This window comes from Cajanus cajan, chromosome 9, assembly GCF_000230855.2.
Source record: "Cajanus cajan strain Asha chromosome 9, NIPB_CcT2T_4, whole genome shotgun sequence".
In the NCBI taxonomy this organism is placed as follows: domain Eukaryota; kingdom Viridiplantae; phylum Streptophyta; class Magnoliopsida; order Fabales; family Fabaceae; genus Cajanus; species Cajanus cajan.
Window position 1 is genome coordinate 22,348,735 of NC_138525.1, and position 22,803 is coordinate 22,371,537.

Below are 22,803 nucleotides of genomic sequence, written 5' to 3' on the forward strand. Positions count from 1 at the left end.
TTTTTTTGTGTTATTGTTGATACTTCTTTCTAATCAAAATTAAAGCTTTATCTAAGTAATATTATATATATATATATATATATATATATATATATATATAAATATATATAAATATTAATGATATTTATGTTAAATACAAGTATATATTATTTTAGTAAAACTTCAATTATAATTCGAAATCATAATTAAGAAAATTGAATTTAAATTATTCTAAGTTTTGTACTTTGAGTAATTGGTTATCATATTTTACATCATAAGACCAATGCCTAAACTAAATATGATTATCCATCAAGTTTATTTAACCAGTGAATGCTTTTAAAGAAGAATCCTTTATCTTGTTCGTTGTAGACACCAATCTATCAATGGGGATAGTGTCACACAATCTTTCAACACTAGCATCTCCAGTCACATTAACAGCAACCAATCACCTCATCACTTTCAGTTCATTTGATGAGAATTTAAAATAACTTATATTTAAAACTCTGGTATTAGAGACTTTACTAGCACAATTGTTACACTATCAAGTTTATATATATTTACGAAAAAATTATGAGGAAACTTCAAAGAAATTAAGATACATCAGTTAAATTTAACTTTTAATAAAGTAAATTACTTACCTTATTCATTCAATTCTCTACTCCTATATATGTTTATTAAAGAAATTATCCAAATAAGTTCAATGCGTGTTAAAGCATGTTCAGCTATCAAAATGATAAATCAACCTTGCCATAAAAGTTCCACAACATCTCAAACGAACTGCACTACAAACAAACGTAAACCTTGCTTAATTTTGGATAAAAATCATTATCATATCGCTAGCAAAGCCTTCATATAACAATCATAATTAATGTGGTGAATATCCACCCAAGTATATCGTGTAAATACAAACAATGTAGAACCTTTCACCCACATATCAAAAAATAGACTAGCGAAAAACAAAAGTATCTCATTTGATGTATTTAACAGCATTCTTCAACCCAGCAAATCTATCATGCTTAAAGCTGACTTCACAATGGAACCAGTATTACCTCAACAATGAATATTTTCTATTTAATCATCAGTACTGTATAATATATCAAGCTTATAATATATATCAAAATGCCTTATATACCCCAGCCACATTTTAGCTTGGTACTAAAAAACAGATGAATCACAATAACTTCTCACCAAATTGCAACCATTATTAACTTGAAAGTTCACTCAAATATACACTAGCGCCTGAGGCTTAGGAAATAAAGTTTCCAAAGCAGCACCCTCAACTGACCAACTTGTGCTTACACTGATGGTAAAATTGCTGCTGTGCAAAGCATTCCCAAAGTGTAGATATCTCCATAACAAGCTTGTTGATATGTAAAGGATTCCATGAACATAACCAACACATGGTTGTTAAGATCAGAAAACTGTGAACCAAGAGGAACCTTGGATCCGTCAACTACCAGGCTTTACCCTACTCCACCTATTTCCGGATCTTGGTGTACTTAGGTTTGAGTCACGGGGCTCTGAGAACCTATCATTTCTACGGGCAGATCCCATTGCATCGTTCCTGCCACCTCCTCTCCTGTCTTTATATCTCTTCGTATGACGACTAGGTCGGTGCCCACTTGATTTCTTTTCCTGGTGGACCTGGTCAGCTTCATAGGCCAATGGTTGGATCCCCTGAAGATCAGGTTCTGGAACATACGAAAAAGGGCGCTTGGATGTATCCATTTTTCTAAATGTGATTGATATCCTAGTAAAAATTTTAACAAAAATCAAGACAGATGAATAATATGTGATTTGCTTAAAAGCCACAAGCTAGAATATCAAATAGTTTGATACCTTTTTGTAGGAACTGCAGGCACACAATGCTTAGCTACATCAGCTCCATTCCCGTTTAAGACAAGTACAGATCTGGAGAAAAAGACTACCTATAAGATTCTGAATTTTCTATATAAGTAAGAAATTGATGAAGTATTCAATCTTACTATATCTTATCTAAAGACATGTAATAATAGTTGAAAAATTATAGGAAAAATTGTGATTTTAGTTCCTATACTTCCGGTCAAACATGTTAAAGGTCCCTATACACTTTTATATCGATGAATTAGGTTCTCAAATTTTAAAAAACAAGTGGCATCAAATCGAGCCATCAAATTGAATAAGAGGATACACGAGTTAAATCAGAATGAATACTTACCCCAGAGGTAACGGAATAGCAATCGAGCCATCAAATTCACCCGGGCCTACAATCTTCAAGTTTGATCCAAAAACTATATCGCACTCACTAAGAAATGAGACAGTGCAAAATGGCCGAACAAAATCATGATTATCTATATGTGGAGGTATACAATCCCCTTCTTCATAGATATTAACAATGCAACTGTCTGGCACACAAGTAGGAGGGAGTACATGCCACTTGATCAGGCGCCGAATGATGACCTTGAAAAGATCAGGTATAGGATCAACCATAGCACGAGGAAGAATACCAGGTGGGTTACCATCTCTATCCTGTAAGCAGAAAGTTAAATAGGCAATTATACCTCATCCCCAAGCAATAAGATACTCTGTTTCCAAATAAAGAAATGTAAAAGCAGCATGACAGATAGACTAACCACAGCATAATTGTAGCAGCACCCAAATTGGATGGTTTGACGTCCCTTGCCCCTCATCCACTTTTGAGGAGCTGAAAATGTCCGTTCTGAAAAAGTGAAGAATTAACATCATTTAGTCCATCAGAAAGTGAATGATTAACAACACAACAATATTTAACGAATAAGGAATCTAAATAATGATTTATAGTATGAACTAGCAATACAAAAAAACTAAATATGGATGTTTGATAAATCAGCAGTAATTGTATTGCTAAAAATTATCTGAATAGAATAACTGATGCAACAGAACAAACATGGTATTGAAAATTAATACATCAGATATAACAGGATTGGGAGACTGCAAATCATTAATTTAAATCTACAATGGGTTGCAGTTATAGATCATCAAATTCATTATGTTACATTACACTAGTCAGCAGTTGTCCACAGGAACACTATAAATCATCTGATTACATTTATATTAGAAAAAAGGTATATACAATTTGACCCTTGACCTTGAAAGCATTTATCCAAAGTTCTAAACTTGCCAACCAAAAAACCCCCCACTAAAGTCATTAAGCTTGTTAACAAGTTCATCCCTTCGAAGAACAATTGAACTTGTAGGACTAAAGCAACTCACGTAATAAATGCCAAATTGTATAATTTTGACAACAATTGTTGACATTCAACCGTATTAGGTACACGTTATTTTCTTCGTCCTTTTTTCTTTTTGGTGTACAATGATGGTTAAGTTTGATCCTGATCTATGCATGGAATACATCCAAAGTTGTCAAACTCGAGAGTTAACGTAAACTCATGGAGGCTCATTAAACTCAACTCATAAACAAGTTTAGTTAATAACTTAATATAAGAAAAATATTAAACTTCTTATAAATAAGGTAAAATAATTAAATATTTCAATCTTGTAATAAAGCAACTCAAAACCCCAAATCTGTATATATTATATTTAGTGTATACAATAATTAGTATACATTATAAATTTATAATTATTAATTAGTATATACAATATAACAACACAACTAGTATTTTAAACAATTGAATAATCTTCCCACAAAAAAAAAAAAACCAAAGAAACCAGTATTTTATTTAGTGCTCCCAAATCAGTCTATATATATCCCAATACAGTACACTCAAAAAGAAAGACAAAATGAGAAGCAAAGAAATTGCATTTTGATAAAAACAAACAAAAAACAATGAAAAAATCACAACTCAAAAACACCCTAGACAAACCGAACTCACCACTGAGTATGCGTAAATTTGCTCCAATTTACCCGAGCTTACTCAAAAACAAGTTACAAGTTTGCATGGGTCATGAATTCGATAACCATGATAAAGGAGATCAACCTCCTAAATGAATCTCAATGACTGAAAGGACTAGTCTAAAGAGTATGTTTGGTTTTCAGTTTGAAGAAGACAAACGTACGTTCATTTGAAAACTTCCCCCCACATACTTCTCCGTTTATTTATTTGCCTAGGAATGTGTCCTACCAATAGAACAAGCACTCACTTTGTCTCTCAAACAGAAAAATACCCTGATTTCAACGGAAAGAAACCTAAAACTTCATGTTAACTATCCAAACCCCCTACACTACCCGCCGAACGCATCATCATTAGACAACAACAACAACAACAACAAAACAGTGAAACAAACACATAACAAAATCACAAAAACAGATACAAAGAAAACAAAAGAATGATCCGAGATGAGAATACAAACCTTTCAATTCCCCCTTCCTCCCCATCTCCTGCAGTGAAGCAACATAATTAACAATCCTCCTCTGTTCAGCAGCGCTGAAAATCCCGGTGTGGAGTTCAAGCCCTTCAAGAATGTTGACAAGCTTCCCATTAACCCTCTCAAAGCAAATGAAGTCCTTCTTGCGCCTCACATTCATGAACCTAATGTACTCCCTCTGCTCCCTAGGCAAAGTAGGCTTCTCAGCAACCACTTTACCCTCATCACCAACACTCGAATTCGCCACCACAACGCTCCCACCGTTTTCACCATTGCCATGCTCCTCCTCGCCGAACTCGTCGTCCTCTTGGGCCATGTCGGCCCAAGAAAGCCGCGCGCTGGGGGCCCCCACGCCGGAATTGGGCTCCGCGACGCCGTCCTTCCAGCTCCCGAGGGAATGGTTGTCGCAGTTGTCTTCGCCGTCGTTCGCCTCTTCGGCGGTGTCGTTTCGTGACCCTGCAGAAGACGCAACGCAAGCAAAGGGTGAGACCCATGTGGGAAAAATCGAGAATTCGAGGGAAAGTGAGGGTTTTGGAACCTGGGTCGATGGAGCGGATGCGATCGGAGAGGGATTGGGTGCAGCGGGTGCAGAGATCTCGCGAGAGGAAAGGGAGCCACGTGGCCAGAAACTCCGAAGCTGTTCGGAGATCCGAGGTTGTGTAGTTTAGGAGGAAAGGGTCGGTGTCGCTGTCGGAAGCTTGGCTGTGGTTGTTGTTGTTGTTGGGTTGTTGGTCGTCCATGGCGCTGAGTCAACTCGGAGACAAAGAACGCAGAGAAAGTAGAGACCGCACAAGGAGAAGAAGATACTCTGCTTCTGCTTTTGCTTCCTCTATTACTGGAATTTCTTGTTTCTTCTTCTTCTTATTGTTATATTTATATATACTAAAATATTTGATAAGATTAGATTATTAAATCTGGAGGGATTAAAATTAAATCATTTGATTGTGTTATCTTTAGAGTTACCTTGAAAAGATAATCAAATCTGTTAACTTATCAAAACAAAATTGATAACTCAGAAGAAAATTTTGTATGATAAATTTGTTAGTTTAAAATTTAAATTATTCTACCTGTTTCTCTATTTGTTTATATTATTGAATTTGTTCTTTCAAATTGCTAAATTTGGATTTCCTTGTTTCAATTAGAAGCAAATACAAAGAGAAGCATGGAGGTTGAAAACGTTTTTTTGTGGGAAATTATATTGAGGAGTTTGTTTTAAGTAATTTTTTAAATATTTTTGAAAATATAAAATTGACAATATTTATTATCATATTTATTAGACAGTTATAAAAATATATTTGTTTCACGTCGTAATAAAATTGTATTTTTAGAAATTATATTTTTAAAAAGAGTTTGTTTTAAATAATTTTTTGATATTCTTGAAAATATAAAGATGAGAATATTTATTATCATATTTTTTATATGATTATAAAAATATATTTTTAGATATGTTTTATCATTAAGAATCTAAAATTTCTCTATTTTACATGTTTTTCATTCTCGTGATGGAGGATGAGTATGTTTCTCATATATAATATTCTTGAGAATGTGATTCTCAAAAATAATATGTTGTATCTAAAATAATATAAAATAGAATATTATTTATGAAAATATAAGAAAATTATATTTGGTTCATTTTAATGTTCTTAGAAATATTTTTTTAAAATTTAAAATAATTTAAATGAAAATAATATTACAAAGGTTATAAAAATTAATTTTTAATATCTCATGAGAATATTGTATACCCATCTTGCTATCATGGGAATAAAATTTTCTTATTCATGGAAATATATATTTTTTGAAAATAAAAGATATGTGAAATGTTGTCATATTTTTTGAATAAATATAAAAATAAATATTCTCATCTTCATATTTCTATAAATACATGAAGATAATATGAAATAAATGTCCTCCAAGTTATTGGTCTTTATCAAAATTTGGTGTAGAAAAGTTGTGAAACCGTGATATGCATGACGACGCATTTTGTGTGTATTGATAAATTGTGTGGTAATAACTGACAGGATGTTTATGGATGAATTGTTGATGGTTGTAATTGCTGTTATTACTTAAAAATTTCCCTATATCTTGTTCTTTTTATACTAGCTTACCCTTGTTGTTTCCATGTGTTTGGACTGCGATGATCATACTTGTATGGGAGCAGAGCAGGGCTAGATTTGTGATAGGAGCAAGCTTATAGCTGGTAGAGGACGGGGAGTCTTAACTGGCTGATGTTTTGGATGTTAAGCCACTATCTGATTATTTTGGATTGTATTTTATATTGTACGCCCTAACTCTAGTCGGATTGGAACATTTGTATATATTTATATTCTAGATCCTATATTTATATACTCGTTCTATTCTGTCTAGTGTTTCCGGTGTGCTGCGGTTATGAGTGTGGTGACCTGCCGGGTCGTTACACTTTAAATAGAAAAATATATTTTCATTTTAAAAGTGATTAAATTTGATCATTCTAAAATATTTTGAAACATATAAATTATATTTTAAATTTATTATAAATAATTTAAATTTAAACTATAGTACATAATTATTTTTAATTATTGATAATTTTTATAAAAAAATATTAAAATTTAATTTATAAATAAAAATTGAATTAGATAAGAAGTTAAAAATATCTCTAAAAATGTTTCGATTGAAAACTAACCCTTAAAAATACTCTTTGAAAAAGATAACTTTTGTGTTAAAAAAAGTAAATAAATAAAAAAATTGAATTACATAAGAAATTAATTTTTTTTACAAACGCTCAATAAAAACTGATTCCCAAAAACACACTCTTATGTACGAATTTAATATATAGGAATTGATTTATATATTTAAACATAGAATTTATTTATATATATATATATATATATATATATATAATTTATCTTAAATTTTAGTTCTATATATTAAATATTTAACTTGCTTCAAAAAAAATATATTAAATATTTAACCTAATAAACTAAAATACCTATAAATATGATAAATAAAACCTATAATCTATAACATTTGTCTCAATTATTTTAGCACCATATTACCCCTATAATAACTTCAAACTACCTTATCTATAAATACAAATTATCCACTATTAAATAACTTCTATTATTTTTATTTATTTTAAAAAAAATACATCATGTCATCAATTAGCGTTATATTAACAAAAATATTAAATTTTTAATAAAAGATACTAAAATCATATAATTGCTTGAAATGAACTAAAATTACTCAATAAAAAATTGAAAAACTAAAATTACAAAACTATGAATGATATTTTAAGAATTAAAATAGTTCAAATGCTATACTTGAGAGATAAAAAACTTATTTAAGCTTTTTATTTTAAAATTTTTATTTTATACTTTATTGTTATTTTAAATCTTTGTTATCTCTTTTCTCAGTAAATAATAAATTAAAAGAATTTTAAAAACTATTCTTATTGAAAAAAAATACTTTCACTAAGGAAAAGTTCTTTAAAACACTCTTGCTCAAAAAAAATCATATTTACATAATATAAAATAGTGAATTACATGAATTATATTCATTTAATTTATTTTATTATATAATAAATTAATATATATTTTTATTTTAATGGTTAAGCTATTATTCCATCTCATCCAATAAACATGATATTTTTTAAATAGTAATTTTTTTTAATTAATTTACAAATGAATAACCCTGTCATCTTTTGTGATAAATCATGATCTCATCGTATACTCTAGAGCGTATTCAATGAAATTGAAACATGTCAAACTTTTAGAATAAATAAATTTTAGTTTTAAATAATTAATTAGGATTATCTTATAATTATGAGTGTTATTAAATGAAAACAAAATAATTAATTTAAAGATTTTATAGATAATAATGTTTTAGATAAGAAAAATAAGATTTTGAAATTATTTTAAAAGATGTATTTATCTTATTTATCTTTAAGTTTTAATTAATTAAAGGATGGAGAGAATATGATTAACTGACCGGTGAGTTAGGATTTTTAGAGTTTAAGTCAAAAGACAATCACAAATCCTTTAAATTTAGAATTTTAACATTAACAAACAAAATATTTTTTATAAAGAGAAAATGCCCACAAAATGTCTTTGAAAAATATATCAAATAAAGTGTAAGATATAAATTATTTGTAAGATGCTATAAATCATGAAGTATAAAGTCAGTCTCATATACATTAAATGCTTATTATTTATTGGGACTATCGACAAAGACTTTTAAATGCTTCATACCTCGACAAATCGAACTAGAAGATTATCTTGAAATTTACAATTCTGTTCAAGAGAACAAACATAACACTTGTGTAACCTTCGCAATCATTATTATAATGTTAAACTTGGAGAGGTTTGTCTGCAAATAATACTTGTTTTAAGTCTGAAGAGACTTGATTGTAAAAAAATACTTAATTTTTAAGCCTAAGAGACTTGTCGTTAAAAAAATACTTGGGTAGTTGCTTGAAGAGGCTGGTCAAAGAATATTTAGTGTTAAGTTAAAAGTGGTTTGTTGAATTAGTACTTGTATCTTTGTTTAAAGATAGTGAAACTTAATTTGATTGATTTTAGAATTGGACGTAGTTTTAGTGATTGAGACGAACCACTATAAAAATTTTCAATGTTCCATTTGATTGCTCTTTACACTTCATCTGACCAAAGTTACTACTTCATTACAAAAAATTGTGAGTTTTTGATACATACTATTTAACCTCCTTCTAGTGTTTATCTTTTCTCCACATATAGCTTCTTATATAAAGAATAGTAAGTTAGGGTTGTCTCATATTTTAAATTTCACACTTTTGTGCTCTGAAAAGGAGAGACAACATCAACAAAACACAGAGAGAAGTGAAGAGAAAAAATTCATTGTCTTGTCTACATATCCACTAGGCAACAATTTTTGAACTGCAATAAGTGATTTGTTTACTATTGGATAAGGTTGATATTTGGACAGAATGTTCATAAGACCTAATTTTTCATTTTCAATAGTTGGATCATCCAAAGGAGGTATGTAATGAGATAAATGTGTTTCATTGTAACAATTTTATTTTTGAAGGTTTTTTGTCTTCTTGTTTCTCATTTTAGAGGGATAAACAAAGGCATTCAGAGATGACCTTGAAAATCCGCACCCAATGTTTGGAACCATTAAGGTAAAGGGAAGTGAGAATCTTGTTTCGAGTGAGAACCTTACTTTAGAGTGTGGGTTATCTATGGCTAGTGAGATTGACCCTAATCCTATTTTGTCGTACATGACGTATGAGGGGGAAACCCAAACCATACAAATAACTATGATTTTTTATTTGTATTTCCAATCATTGAAAACAAAGAATCGTGTCCTATGAACCTTCTATGCAAAAATTATCTGATTCAATGATAAACGAATCTCTAGTTGCAATTCGAAAATCGTTGGTTGGTGGATACAAGAATTGGATAATGAATTTTCTCTCTTCACTTCTCTATGTGTTTTACTGTTGTTCTATCTTTTGTCTCATGGTAGCCTACTCCAATTCCCTTATGAAACTTTCGTTATGGGGTTAGCAATATACTTTACATGTTTCTAGCGATTCACATGCTATTTTCAAATAATAGAAGTCTTATATAAGAATCTATAACACCCTTGTTGACAATCCTTTATTCCGACAACATTTAGGGTTCCTCGAATTATGTTATATCTCATACCAGGTAAATCCTTAACCCTTCCTTCTCTTATTAAGATTGCAAAATGTTCTTATAATTTATGGTCAATACCGGGTATATAAGCAATAATTTCAAATCCAAGCAATTTTACTATCCTATTTAGAGCATAAAAGCATGAAATTTAAATCATGAGATGCGTGAGACAATCCTAACTTACTATTCTTTATATATGAAATTTTAACAATCCTAACCTATGTTTAAAGCACTAGTAAAAACCAATTAACCAAAGTTACTTTCTTTATGCATTAATTATTTAAAATTTAAAGATAAATAAGATAAACATATATATATATATATGTATATTTAAATAATTCCAAAATCTTATTTTTCTTCTTTAAAACATTCTTATCTATAAAACTTCTAAATTAATTAATTTCAAAATATTTTTTTTATTTTTATTTAATAACATTCATAATTACAAGATAGTCCCATTTAATTTTTTTTAAAATTCTTTATTAATTTATTCTAAAATATCTGGATGTTACAAAAATTATATCTTATTATCACACACACATACACACATATATATATAAACCAATATTTAGTTTGTATAATGTACGTTATTAACTTTTATTTTATATAACAAAAATACTTTAATTTATGATAAATAATTTATATAGTGAAAAAATTATTTTTAATTATTAATAACTTTTTTTAAAAAAATTGATTTATTTTAGAAATAAATTTTGAATAAAATTTAAAAAAAGATAAGAAGTTGAGAAAATTCCCAAAAAATGAGAGCATGTATTTATTATCATAATACTAAATAATAACCTTTAAAATGTAAATAAAAATAAGTAATAGTTAAAATTAAAACTCAATTATAAATTTTTTTCCTATGAGATCGTTAATATTGTTAGCTTTCATTATTACCAACACCATTACTCACCCACTCCTTTATTACCATTATCATCACCATTACCACCATTAATATCATTATTTCTCTCATATGGAGGCATGACAGTTATTATATCATTAACGATGATTTATTGATATTAAATCTAAACTAAATTAAGTTAAAGTTAATTATGATGAATAATTAAATTAGTCAATTATAATATTATTATGTCATAGAATTTAAAGAAAATTCAAATAAATACATTACAAAAGATTAACTAAAATATGACTTTTCATAGCTAAAACTAAAGAAAATGAGAGTCCCACTTAATTATAATAATAAAAAAAGTTAATCATCTATATATTGCTAGTGTAAAGTTTTTTACAATAATAACTAATTAGATCTGTTAATAGTGTCTTTTTTATTTTAATTTAATTAAATGAGTAAATGACATGATACTATTAACAGATTTAATTGGTTATCAGTATAAATTTTTTTTTTACATTAAGAGTATATAAATAATTAACTCTAATAAAAATTGTACATCGTAAAAGCTAAAACGCTAGTTACAAAATTTTTTCGATCGGTGCAAAGAGAAAAAATGTTGGGTCACAAAGCCCAACATTAAAAGTGTGTAGGCATTGGACTCGACTCAACGACAGGGAGAGACCTCAAAATCGTGGCGAAATCTTCTACATATGTGCCAAACTCCACAACCTCCAATAAAATTGAAATTATTCCCAGCAACGAATGAATGAAGGACACAAAATCTATTATATTATATACACGATAATAATTCATTATTTTATAACCTTAATTTCCACGACAACTTTGCATATATACAAATATAATGGTAGAGTTCCTTTTTTAGCATCATTATTATTCATTTCACATATTCAATTGCTTTTTAACGGTTAATGGAAATGGCTTCCTCCTCCTCCTCCTCCTTCATCCTAAGCTCAGATTTCAAGTGCATAGTTTCTTCGAGGAACACTAGAACCCTCTCTGGGTTTGGTGCATTGCACCCAAATGGTTTATTCAGGAAATGCTTCCACTTTCACACTCTATCTGCTAGAATGGTGGCAAGGACTACAAAGATGGTTTCTGATGTTTATGCTGGCGGAGACACAACTTTCAGAGTCAATAGCAAGATGTACACCAAGTTGGACTCTTGTTTGGTCATACCACCTACCCCAAATCGTGCCAAGCCTCGAGCAATAATCAAGTTCCTGGGTGGTGCCTTCATTGGTGCTGTTCCTGAAGTTACTTACGGGTATTTTTTTCGCTACCCTTTTGGTTTTTCAATGCAAAGTTTGACTCTTTATCATTAATAGTTGTTGGAGATTTCACTTTTGACTAGTAATATAGGCAAAATATATAATTAAGTGGAGATAATTCACACATAGGAGCTAGTTTTTGAGGTTAAATCAGGTATAAACTAATTTTAAAATGGTATAAAGTCTATTTTAGTATTAATTTTTAAGTATATCGAATCGCACGATATTAGACTACCTGTAGGTATAAGTACTGTACTCAAGATACCCCTATATGATATGAGGGGATGTGTTAGAGATTTCACAATCATGGGGTTACTCTCACCCCATGAGTTAGTTTTTGGGTTGAGTAAAACTTAAATCTAAATTGTAAGAATGGCTTCTTTTCCCATGTTGCCAATGCTTGATGGAGTGATGAGTTTTCTTCATTTAATTTGCAATTTGCAGCTACCTGATAGAATTTTTGGCAAGGGAAGGTTTTCTTGTGGTGGTGGTGCCTTATAATGTGACATTTGACCATTCTCAAGCTGCTAAACAAGTATATGAGAGGTTCCATGCTTGTTTGGGTACAATCCTTACATCTGGGTTGCCTCAAGCAAATTTGTCACCTGCTCAGCTAGAAGACCTTCCCCTTTTCTCTGTTGGTCACAGGTTGGTGGGTTGTTTAATTTTCAGTATCAATCTTACTGGAATTAATGTCGAGAAAGTAATATATTTCTTGTTTTTTGATATCTGTAGTAATGGGGCACTTCTTCAACTACTCACAGGAAGCTTGTTTTCTGAGAAAATACCTAAGGTTTGGTTATTTTCTGGCTGCTGCACACGAAATTGTATTTATATATATATGCACAAAGAGTTTGTTTGGATATAAGTTTAGAAGTAGTTTTGAGAGTTCATCTACTAAAAAATACAGAAGATTTTTTAATAGAGAAGCTTTCAAAAACTCTTCTAGGGTTGTATTCAAATAGATTCGAAATGATTTTGAGATTTCAACTGAATAGTAGTATTCTAAATGTTGTAAGTTACTACAAGCATATTTTAGTTTGTGGATTACGAAGTTTCATTTACTTAAATAAAACTTATAGCAATTCATGGAGTGTGACGAAAAGGTATATATCTCTTGTGAAAGGCTAATGCCATAATCTCATACAACAACAGGCCAGCAACGGAAGCAGTCCCTTACTTTGAACAGGTATTAACACTCATACTTGTTGAATCCTAATACATCAGTTTACCTAAGAGTCTTTATAGGCTACTTTGGTATAATGTCTGATTCTTCATTCTTGTGGTGGTTAAAATAAACAAAGAATTTTTCAATAGGCTGGGTTACGTGTTTACCTTTCCACTATAACTTTTGTTATGAAATTTTGAATTAAGTTTGGTAGAGGATGAAAAAAATTGTGGAGGATATAATGTTCTTTTGAAAAATATTCATTCATTGTTTGGACAGGATCCTTTGATATTTTGTATTTCACCTGGACGGTTTGTACCAAATGATCAAGGTTTTGATGTAAAAAAATCTAGGCAAACAAAATACTGGTCATGAATATGTTTGAAAGTTGAAACACACCTAACCGGCTTTAGTATTTTTTTTTTCTTTTTCTACATATTCAGCATAGATGTGAAAGGATTCTTTATATCTGTCCAAGTAAATGGGGGGAGAAAGCTAGGAAAGCTTCCATTTCCTTTTCTGATCATGTGTAAAATACTTGTAAAGTGTAAACTAAATCAAGAAATGTAACATTTATGCATGTAATTATGTTCAATTAACATAAGCATTATTCGCATACCATCAACTAAATGACAATCTAAAGAAATTTAGTCTGCCTAGAACAATAAATGATGTTTCTCATGGAAATGATTGTAGATCTTTATTCATACCATCCAGTACATCATCAGAACCACTCAAATCAATATGCTTCATGAAATAATTTTGAATGGTCTTGAAGAGTAAAAACGTTCTTCAAAGGGTCTAATATTGTTCATATTCATGCTGCACTTCAGCTGATAAAGCATGTCTATAAGTTGTTCATCTCAATTGTGCTCTAAAACTTTGCAGTGCTGCCCTGCAGTTGGGTCCTGTAGTCAGCCAAATGATGCCAGCTGTGGAGGCAACTCCTTTTTATTCAATAGCTAGAAATGCATCAGGTATCTCCGTAGCTCACTTCTCCTAGTTTTGCTTCAAAGTTTTGTAATGATGTAGCTTTGTAAAATATATCTCACTCTTCCAACTGCTAAAATTAGCCAAAAAGAGGGCTGCATTGCCATCATTGCCTAACTTGTTAGGTGGCAAAATATGCAACTGTATATGATATAGTATTTTTTTATAAATCAAAAGTCTTGGTCTAAAATCCAAAAATTGTTGTCGATCTTCTATTTGTTGGGTATTGGGTTCCCTTCCTTTATGGAGAAAAGACCCAAAATTGAGAAGCCTACTTAATATCTCACTTCACTAAGTGGAGAGAGGGTCTGAAGCACAAGAGTGAGAAAGAGAGAAAGTCAGAAGTCACGTAGAACACCAGCACTTTGAGAGAGAAGAAAAGAGAAAGTCATTCTCGTTTTTACACAGAGCTGCGACGGTAAAATCAATAATACAGATTCGTTTACCGTTGGATCGGGCTGAAAATTTGACAACAGGGTCGGGATATCTGGTTCTTCATTCTGAACGGTTGAATCATTGAAACGAGGTCTGAGTAGGAAGATATTCAATTCACACTATAGCTGTGTATTTGGGGTTTTTCATCTTCCTTATTCTCTATTTGTAAGCTTTATTGCTTTGTTGTTTGGCTGAGTGTTAGCACTATTTTGTGCAGTTGATTGAGACTCCTTTGTACTCTTTGTTGATCATAGTGGAGCTATTTCTTTGGTCTGGACGACTCGTGGTTTTTACCCTTGCTTTGAAGGGTTTTCCACGTTAAAATCTTGGTGTCTTTGTGTATGATTTTGGTGATTTATTATTGTTGTTCATTGGTTGTTGCTCCTCATAGATTCTTGCAAGTTAAGGGGAATTTATATTTGTTGCGTTAACCGTTTGAGTTTGTTACTGTGTTGTTCATTTCCCCATCACTAATAATGTAATTCTGCTGCTACAATCAATGGATGCAATTGTTTCCCTACCACCTCAGCACTCAGTTGGAATCCCTGGTGTGTTCAAGTGTTCAATGACATGCAGAGCTCATTCCTGGCCTGTTGAAAGAGAAACAAACACACAGAAGAGGTTGAATGTGTGTGATATGCAGGTGTGCCCAACCTGGAGGAATCCATCACATTTTTTTTTGCAAGGGGTTAAACCATGAGATATGCAAGTGTGCCTAACTTACATATCCTTTCCTTAACACTGTTTGGGGAGGGTGATTTAAGAGGAATTTGAGGTGAGGAAGATGGATTGGAGAGGAATTAAGAAAGTGACTTGTGTATGGTGAAGGTGACTTATAGTTTGAGGTGAGTGTAAGGTGGGTCCCACATGATGAGAATTACACTCTAACATGAGGGGATTCTCGTGGATTTGTGGCATTTTACGTGTATGACCTTGTGTTTGGTGGATGTTAATGCAATATGCTGTCTCCATAATACAATATGTTAGCATGTTCATGCAATATGTTAGCTAGTATTTGAATGTTAGCTAGTAATGCAATATGGAATGTATGAGTCAAGTAGCAGCCTTGGTTATGTTATGCTACTGTATTTTATAAAAAAGAAATATAATCTCACTTCAATATAATGGGAGGGGTAAAATAATAATTTTATATATTATATATTTTTACATAAAAATCTAACTATATAAAATATAATTTTAAAATATCAACTTCCCTCTATTTCTTATCTAATTTCACTTTATCAAATAAATACTTATTCTATTTATTTTTTTAAATTTTTTAATTCATCGGATACAATACATCTAGGAATATATGTATGCGTAAATCATTTCATAAATCATATATGGTAATTTCTATATCCATAATGATAATGCATGTCGCCCACAACCTATGTAGGAGACGTGTGGAAGATGATGTTGGATGCTGCTAGATCAACTCTACAGGAAACTGAGCAGGAAATACTGAATTCCTTAACTAAATTTGTTGATCAGTTGCCATCAGTAATGAACGAGGTATGTGTCAACTGTTGATTTTGGAGATTACTTTATGCTATTTGTTTCAGTTTTCAATTAGATATCTGTTAAAGGAAAAGCCTTGTAGGTCAAGTTTTGCTGTCAAGTCTGATGCCTCCTGTTATTGTTTATGTACCTACTAGTTCGCTGAATCATTTTTTACCTGGTTAATTTTGCATGTATTAGATGCATATAATCTCTTATGACAATGGCTAAACAACTATAGATAATCTTTGTGATCATTGGTCTATAATAATGATGAACAAGTATGATTATATTTCTCTATCAGGTTACACAAGGAGTATCAGAGTTCAAGCCAACACCAACTGAAAACCGTGATTGCTTTAAATGTTCATACAATGTTGAACACACACTATTGGTTTGTCTGATGTCCTATACCTTAGAATTTATTCTTGAAATATGGATGACATTGCTATTTGGTAATATGTGTGTAACGTTGTTTATCTGTCTTTCTAGGTGAAGTTCAATTTTGACACAATTGATGAGACAGATATTCTTGAACAAACACTGAAGCCTCGTGTGGAGTCACTGGGTGGTACATTAGAAAAAGTAACATTAAGTGGTAACCACATCACACCATGCATTCAGGTAAAATTCCTTTAATCCTTTTATACCATACTTATTATTCAGGTAAAATATATCCTAAAGTTTTTAGTTTACAATAAAAGAATAGATAAGAACATTACTCTATATATATATATATATATATATGGCTATATGCACCATCTTGCTATCACTATGACAACCTTATTTGAATGGTGTGAATTTTCATACACTTGTAGTTTTTCTTAATTAAATATGAATTTATTTTTTGTTGAGAAATATAATAAATAACAACAATTAAATGGAAGCAAAACTGATTTTTTTTTTCTATATAAATAACAATAGGCTTAGTAAGCAACAAAATAATTTCAATCATATGCACAAAATAGAAAAATAGAAATTAACAGCGGGGAAAAACCTTCGATGCGAGGTAAAAATCCATGACACCTAGTCCAATAAAAATTCTGCTAATAACAATGAATGGGTACACCACAAGTCCTCCTAAAATCACTGAAAATCACTAGAAATAACTCAAATATGGTGGATAACACTAAGAAATCTCTCAAATTAATGGGTATCTAACCAAATAATAGAGAGAATCAAAATACACAAAAATTTGTACCGAATATTTCTTCTTCAAAGTTGGTTGCTTTACTCTTTCTTAAGAAATTCGTTTTTTTATCTTTGTTTTACAAAAAGGCATAATGCACGTAGATGCACGCACTACGATTAGCATATTGGTTATTTATTATTTTTTTTTAAGTTAATATGAACCCAAATAAATTGATTACCTACTTTATAATTTTTTATAGTTTTTGCCTTGTCGTCTAAACAAAAATTTATGATGATAATATCTGATGACTCCTTTTCTTACAAAATCCTTACATTTCAGTTCATTTAAATTTTGTGATGCTCCTTTTTCATTACTAACCTGCTACACTGGGAAATCAGGAACCAAGATGGCAAGTGGGTAAATTGTACACTCCCGCAGATGCTGTTGCCCAAGGGCTTAAATCTCTTTCTTTGAATGAGACCAAGATCCTTGCCAGAACCATTAGCGACTGGTTCAGACGTTTTGAGAGTTGAAGTACCAGGGAAGACTAGCATTGCATACATAATGCAGTATAATTTTGACTATAAGCAGGATAGTGATTGTATTGGAACTTTGCAATTAAAGGTATTAATTGAAGACCTATGTGGTGTATATAATTTATAGGTTAAAATAAAGATCAAAAGATGTGGTAACTTATATATCATTTGTTAGATTGATGCACATCTACATATGTTTCTTTCCTATGGAAGTTATGCTCAATCTTAGGCTGATGAATGTCGTTATAAAGGGTTGGAACTTGAAAGTCTAACTTATTTAGGATTAATCTTCACTTTAGAGTTCAAATGTATTGTAGAGCTTCTTAGTTCAAGCAAATACATTGAAAGCTCACCTATGTTTAATTTCAGATTATAATGGCCATTTTCAATGTATACTACAGAAATTATCTCTTAACCATATTAATTACATTTTCATAGTAATGATATTATTAAAAAAAAAAAAAACCATGTGAATGTAGACATATATGCAGCAAAAGGATGGGTGAAGCCGATTTTTACAGCTTGAAATGATTATATGATGGTCATCTTTCATAAACTTGTCAAAGGATCTGATCGAATAAACTTCTATAAAGATATTTTTAGAAGAAAAAAATAAAAAAGAAAATTAAAATAAGTTTCTCTATAATTTAAAAATAATTTATGTATATTTAAATATAAAGTTTAAACTAATAACAGACAAACTCCAAGCGTGTGGTTTAGCGGTAGGGGTTGATCCACGCTTAAGCAAGGTCAGGGGTTCTAATCCTGCCTTGTATATGCAGTCGCGTTAAATCTTGGGGCCAGTTATCCCACCCTTTGAGGTACCTTCCTGCGAGGAGATTAGATACTCCAGGGACGAACCAAAAAAAAAAAAACTAATAACAGACAATTTCTATAAATTAATTTATAATTAGAGAAATTTATTATATTTTTAAAAAAAATTTTTTTCTTAAAATATTTATGGATAAGCTTATCCAAACAAACTCAAATATTGCCGAATATTTTCAATGTTACAATACGTTCACGCGTGTCATGATTTTAAATTGTGGTTACTTTGTAATTATTGAAATTGTGAAAAATTATTGACATGTATGCTGATGCAGTCACGACCGGTTGAAATGTGGCTTTGAAAATCTGTAAATTATAATGTCGTGGCTACGGTTGTGAACTTGTGGTTAAAATGTGGCTTTGAAAATCTGTAAATTATAATGTCGTGGCTACAATTGTGAACTTGTGGTTAAGAACCGAATACACTACCCAAGACTAATCTATTAGGCATATGTGTTGAATTTCATAACTAAAACCTGTCAAATACATGAGCGTTGTAGGAGTGTTTATAATTGAATTCTACCAATGTCAATTATTAAGAAATGATTGTATTGAAAAATTAAAATTTAAATAAAACTAATTAAGTTTGATTCTATTTTATTCCTTTAGTAAAATTTGTCTGGTTTAGTTTTCATTTATAAAATAAAGCAAACAAGTAAACCAAATTTATTTACAAGGCACATTGCAAATCCCAGTTTTTATGAAAGGACTAACATATAAAGATTGTCATAGGATTAACTTCACTCCAAATTGTTTCACTTGCTGGTAGTAGTATTAATCATTGACCAATTAGCAGATACTAACTAAGCCTTTGGATCTCTTTTCCTTTTCTCATTTATTGTCCAAGCAGAGCAATCAATATACACTCTTAACTTGCGAGGTATTATATCCAGCAAAACTGTTATTTTTGTTTTGTTACAACTTTATCCAAGTTCATTATTTTCTGTTTAGCCTTGTTTCCAACTTGTATAAATACTGAAATGGAGGCAATAGTACACTCTGATTTGGTTTTGTGATATCATAATATAAATATTGTGGCTGCAGTTGTGGACTTGTGGTTAAGGACTGCATTGAATACATTGCTGCTAAGTTTTTAGGCATTATATGTTGAATTTCATAACGAAAACCTGTCTGTCAAGTACATTAGCAAGGTGGGAGTGTTCATAATAGAACAACACCAATCTAAACTATTAAAAAATTAAAAACTGAAAAAATGATCAAGTCTGATATTATTTCATTCTTTTGTTAAAAATTGTCTGGTTTAGTTTTGAATTATAAAATAAAAACAAACTAAACAAAACCAAATTTATGTAATTATGTGTATATTTAATTTATTTTACAAACTTGTAGATATTTCCACTTGTTTCTATGAAACATTTTAGGCTAATTTATTAATGTTTTAATCAAGATTTTTCAGCAACTTTGCTATAAATTGAAGAATGTAAAAGAATAAACGGTCAAATTTGCATTCATTTAAGAAAAAATGTCTCGGACCATTATGATAATTAAACCAATTTAACCAAACCAAATAATCACTACAATTAATCTAGTGATAAGATGAAATAATATACATATGATATTAGATTCAAACTTTGTTACTGTCATAATATTTCCTATGGATAAAAAACCAAGTAAGATTCATTTTCTCTAGAATTTGTTATTTAATTAGAAGTAATCTAACTTGGATACCATTCATTTTTTTTTATTGTAAATTGCTTCATATATTTAATATTAGAGAAACTGATGAACACCTCATTTAGCCCCACCTTTTGCAATGGGACATAAGGGGAGGGTCACCATTTGTCATGAGGAAGCCATGCATGGCTGCTGGCGTTCACATTTACTTGCAAAAGACTAAGAAAGTGGGCCTGAAATAACGCAACCCTGGTCAATACTTTTAAGTTTGAGCAGTTAAGTAATGGAACCAAATGTGTCTGTGTCTTGTGAGCACTGTACAATTAATTTGTCACTGGAACCATCCTTATTTGGTCCAGTTTACTGGCATTGTTGGACGTTTTGGATTTTGGTCCAACTCTAATCTACATACACTGCCTTTAAAAAGTGGGGAGAACCAAGCTTCATCATGTTCATGCATATATGATGTTTGGTAAGTTGAAGATTAAAATAAAGACAGCAAAATATTAGTGTACTAAAGTAATTCTAATAGCATTAAGATGTTATGTATTATTCTTTTACTTAGCACATTTCAAATGGGTCTGTTACTTTTGCATGAATGTATACTTAATGAATTGTCACTACCACTACTTAACTTTTGATGCTAAAGCATAGGAAAAACAGGACAAGTACCGTGACAAAAATGAATATACGAATATTTTACTACAGTGAAACACAATAAAAAATACAAACAGCAGAAGAGGGAAGAATGTATTGTTGCATGCACCTCATCAATGTTGTAAGCGTCATATACAAGTGTAGGTTGAGGTGTCAAATTAAAACACCAGTAAGGGAGAAGGAAAAAGTCTCTTCAATCCTTGTATTAAACATGATGACATGAAGGGTTGACTTTGATAGGTTGCAACTTGGAAGTTGTCACTAGGTGTGACTGAAGTTACAAAAACGGTCTTGTTGCATCTATCAAATTTCAGAAACATTTTTCTAGTGATTCTTATAATTGCCTTTATCAAAGGTAACAAGTCTGAGAGAATCAGGCAAAATTGGGACACTGCAAGGGAAAGAAAGTTGGTGGTGATAGTGCAGATTAAAACAAAATGAAGCAATGGTCCCCACACCGTGCTCACTTATAGCGGAAAGTGACCTTACAATTTGTGTGTGAAGGAAAGCATTCTAAATCATAAATGACAATTTAATCTCATCGCCACAGCACCGTTAATAGTAATATGAATATTTATTATACTGATGTTATATATATATATATATCACAAAACCTGAGGTCCAACCCAGTGGAGGCCACATTGTGTTATTGAATGGGATATTAAGGATCACAGTCATGCCAATGAATATGTAACATGTCATTATTGTGTTATTTTTTTCTCAATCACGTTTTTTTCATCCAATTGAGTCTAATATTACTTGAACTAATGATTTATTGATATAATTATGTTATTTTGAAAGGATAATAAATTCTAAACCAAAAATTATAATTTTTAGTTCTTATAAATATAATTTTAGTCAGATTTATTTCTTCTAATTTTTCTTTTTGTTGATTTTTATCTTTGTAAGTTGTCATCTAACTTTGTATAAATTTAAATAACTGTTTTAGACTAAAGTGTTTTTGATGACTCTTATTCAAGAAGAGTGATTTTAGTTATTTTTGTTTTAGAAATAAAGGATTTTTAAGTTTTATATATTTGATTTTCTTAATTATTTGTCTGCATTAATTTATTTGTTTCATTTTCATTTCTAAATGGATTTTTAAAATATTTATTATAAGAAATTATCAAATATTTAAAATAATCTTATATTATAATATAAAAGATTTATCATAAATTTAATATCTAATTTATGTGTTTAAAATATTTATTATTATAAATTCAATTAAAATATAATTTTATATATTTAATAATATTTACTCTTTTTTTTTTTTTATCAAGTATGAAAATAACAAACAAAAACTAGGACCTAAAATAGGTGACACCTATAGCATCAGCTAATAATAAGGAGTATAATTGTTGAAGTAGATCCCATCTTGGCTAACATATTTGTGTAACTATTCCAATCTCGATGCTTAAGCTCTTGAATCTTATTAATGACCGTAACATAAGAATGAAATAAAGTATCTTAAGTAACGAGTTGAAGTGCAGACAATGAGTTTGATTCACATAGGAGATGACGAATATTTATGTCCCAAGCAAATTGAAATAACAAAACTTGTTAAGTTAATATATATATGTAAGAGACCTCTATAACATGCAAGTCTAGAGTTGTCTATGGAGCTGCCATTCATGTTAAGTTTAAATACATGTTCTGGAGAGTGAATCCGACGAAGATATTGTAAAATTCAATGGATCACCTGATATAATATCATGTAACAGTTTGATTTGATTTACAGTAAACCGTACTGATCACTTCATATTATCTATAGTTTTCGCATTTCGAACACACCAGACAAAGCAACAAGCG

General features: G+C 30.5%; 2 protein-coding genes across 2 annotated transcripts; one reads left to right on the forward strand and one right to left on the reverse strand.

Moving 5' to 3' along the window:
- Nucleotides 1-1,024: 1,024 nt before the first annotated feature.
- On the reverse strand, nucleotides 1,025-5,179 carry LOC109818090 (RNA demethylase ALKBH9B). Its single transcript, XM_020383491.3, has 6 exons — nucleotides 4,862-5,179; nucleotides 4,309-4,779; nucleotides 2,592-2,677; nucleotides 2,177-2,487; nucleotides 1,819-1,890; nucleotides 1,025-1,729 (listed from the first exon to the last, which is right to left on the reverse strand). The coding sequence occupies exons 1-6, from the start codon at nucleotides 5,061-5,063 to the stop codon at nucleotides 1,429-1,431; spliced, it is 1,443 nt and encodes a 480-aa protein (XP_020239080.1). The 5' UTR covers nucleotides 5,064-5,179; the 3' UTR covers nucleotides 1,025-1,428.
- Nucleotides 5,180-11,658: 6,479 nt separating this feature from the next.
- LOC109818088 (initiation factor 4F subunit (DUF1350)) lies at nucleotides 11,659-18,086 on the forward strand. Its single transcript, XM_020383490.3, has 9 exons — nucleotides 11,659-12,112; nucleotides 12,561-12,764; nucleotides 12,852-12,909; nucleotides 13,243-13,305; nucleotides 14,186-14,261; nucleotides 16,106-16,221; nucleotides 16,511-16,600; nucleotides 16,699-16,830; nucleotides 17,737-18,086. The coding sequence occupies exons 1-9, from the start codon at nucleotides 11,757-11,759 to the stop codon at nucleotides 17,869-17,871; spliced, it is 1,230 nt and encodes a 409-aa protein (XP_020239079.1). The 5' UTR covers nucleotides 11,659-11,756; the 3' UTR covers nucleotides 17,872-18,086.
- Nucleotides 18,087-22,803: the final 4,717 nt, after the last annotated feature.